Source organism: Euphorbia lathyris, chromosome 3 (assembly GCF_963576675.1).
Source record: "Euphorbia lathyris chromosome 3, ddEupLath1.1, whole genome shotgun sequence".
Lineage (NCBI taxonomy): Eukaryota > Viridiplantae > Streptophyta > Magnoliopsida > Malpighiales > Euphorbiaceae > Euphorbia > Euphorbia lathyris.
In genome coordinates, this window is record NC_088912.1 from 70,828,211 (window position 1) to 70,830,059 (window position 1,849).

Below are 1,849 nucleotides of genomic sequence, written 5' to 3' on the forward strand. Positions count from 1 at the left end.
TTATGATGCCTTTTATGGTTATTTTGTTTTTTACAAAGTAAACCTTATTTTGTTTTTTCCATCATCGGATAATGAAGTGTAAAATTGATCCAATAATAAAAACGCATACAGGAAGACTTACTTTATTAAAAACAAAGTAAAACATAACCAAAACTCATCATTTTCTTTGTCTGGTGGTACTTCCTCTTGTTTATAGGTACCTTCTATGATTACTTTGTTTTTGACAAAGTATCATTACTTGGTGTATTTTTACCATTGGATGATGGAGTATAAAATTAATCCAATAGTAAAAACACACAAAGTAAAACTTACTTTATCAAAAACAAAATAACCATAGCCTTTACCTTTGTTTATATATATATAATTTGCATAATTTTTTTCTGATATTTTTATTTTATATTATATACTAAGATGAGTGTTTTTTTTTTCTCTTAATCTAGTATGGATAGATAGAGGAATACATAGAGGGAAAGGAGAAAAACTATACGTCTCAAATAGTATATTAATTAAAAAATATCAGTACGTGTTCTATCCAAAAAAAAAAAGGCAGTACGTGGCGACCTCTTATAGGATAATATTATCAGCAGAATACTTTAAAAAATATCAATCCCCTACGAAAGACACGTGCCAGACAAGTGTCAAAACTGTAGGACACGTATCCATGAAACCCGAATCCTCCGAATGCTTATAAGAAGCCATGTATCGAACCCCTTAAACCTCATTACTACCAACCTTAACAGTTTACCTTTTCTCAACAGAACAGTTAAAAGAAAAAGAAGAATCAGTTGAAAAATGGCATCTCACGGGGATGAGTTTGGTGAGGAGTTCGGAGCATCTCATGGACAGGCTTTCAGAGCTGGTCAGACCACCGGTCGAGCTGAGGTAATCAATACTATTATTCATTAAATGTTTTGTAGTGTCAAGTATAACCTTAATTAATGTTGTAGGAGAAGGGAAATAGAGCAGTGGATAGCATGAAAGATAAGACAAGAGAGGCGAAAGACAAGACAGCGGAGAAGGCGCATGAGGCGAGAGAGAAGGCTGGGGAAGCAGCAGATGCAACAAGAGACAAGGCTTATGAAGGGAAGGAGAAAACAAAGGGAGTTCTGTCTCAGACAGGGGAGAAAGTGAAGAACATGGCTCAATCTACTGCTGATACTGTCAAAGGTGCTTTTGGAATGGCTCATCATGATGATGATGATCAAGACAAGGACCAAACTGGTTACCACAAAACTACTGTCCATAAGGAAACCAAGTATTAGCTAGCTTAACTATGTTGTTTGTTTGAACGAACCCATCTATTTGTATATGGGTTCATTTTGAAGCTTTGTTGTTAATTACGCCGATATGCATTTGGCTTTTTGAAGATGATTTATGGTTTGCAATCTTCTAAGTCTTAAGTGTGATATATAAATAAAAAGGTCTGCTTTTTCACTTTCTTCTAGCTATTTCATATTAGTATCTTATGAAAAATACAATAAATAAATCACAATGTATATGGCCCTTTGACTAAGGAAAAATAAGTGTGCTCTGAAAGGGACGAACAGATCAAAAAAAAAAAATGTTGGAGTTCATTACTCTTTTAAGACATTTTAACTAAATTGATGATTAAATACTTAGATGTGAAAGTTTGTAGGACTAAATTTGTTTTACCAAGTTCATATGATTAAATGTTTGCTTAGAAATGACATAAGTTGACCGTTTTTAATAAAATAATACTACCTGGAATTTTATATTTATAAAAACATTAGCATAATTAGAGTTTTGTTAAGTTGATGTACTTTTTTTTATGAAGTTCTGGGATATAAAAGGTAATAGAAAACGAAATAAAAAAAGGGATAATTAATTT

The 1,849-nt window shown here is 32.4% G+C and overlaps 1 protein-coding gene across 1 annotated transcript; it reads left to right on the forward strand.

Moving 5' to 3' along the window:
- The first annotated feature begins 711 nt into the window (after positions 1-711).
- Positions 712-1,434, forward strand: LOC136223417 (late embryogenesis abundant protein D-7-like). Its single transcript, XM_066011382.1, has 2 exons — positions 712-882; positions 948-1,434. Exons 1-2 carry the CDS (start codon positions 793-795, stop codon positions 1,260-1,262), a joined length of 405 nt encoding a protein of 134 aa, XP_065867454.1. The 5' UTR covers positions 712-792; the 3' UTR covers positions 1,263-1,434.
- Positions 1,435-1,849: the final 415 nt, after the last annotated feature.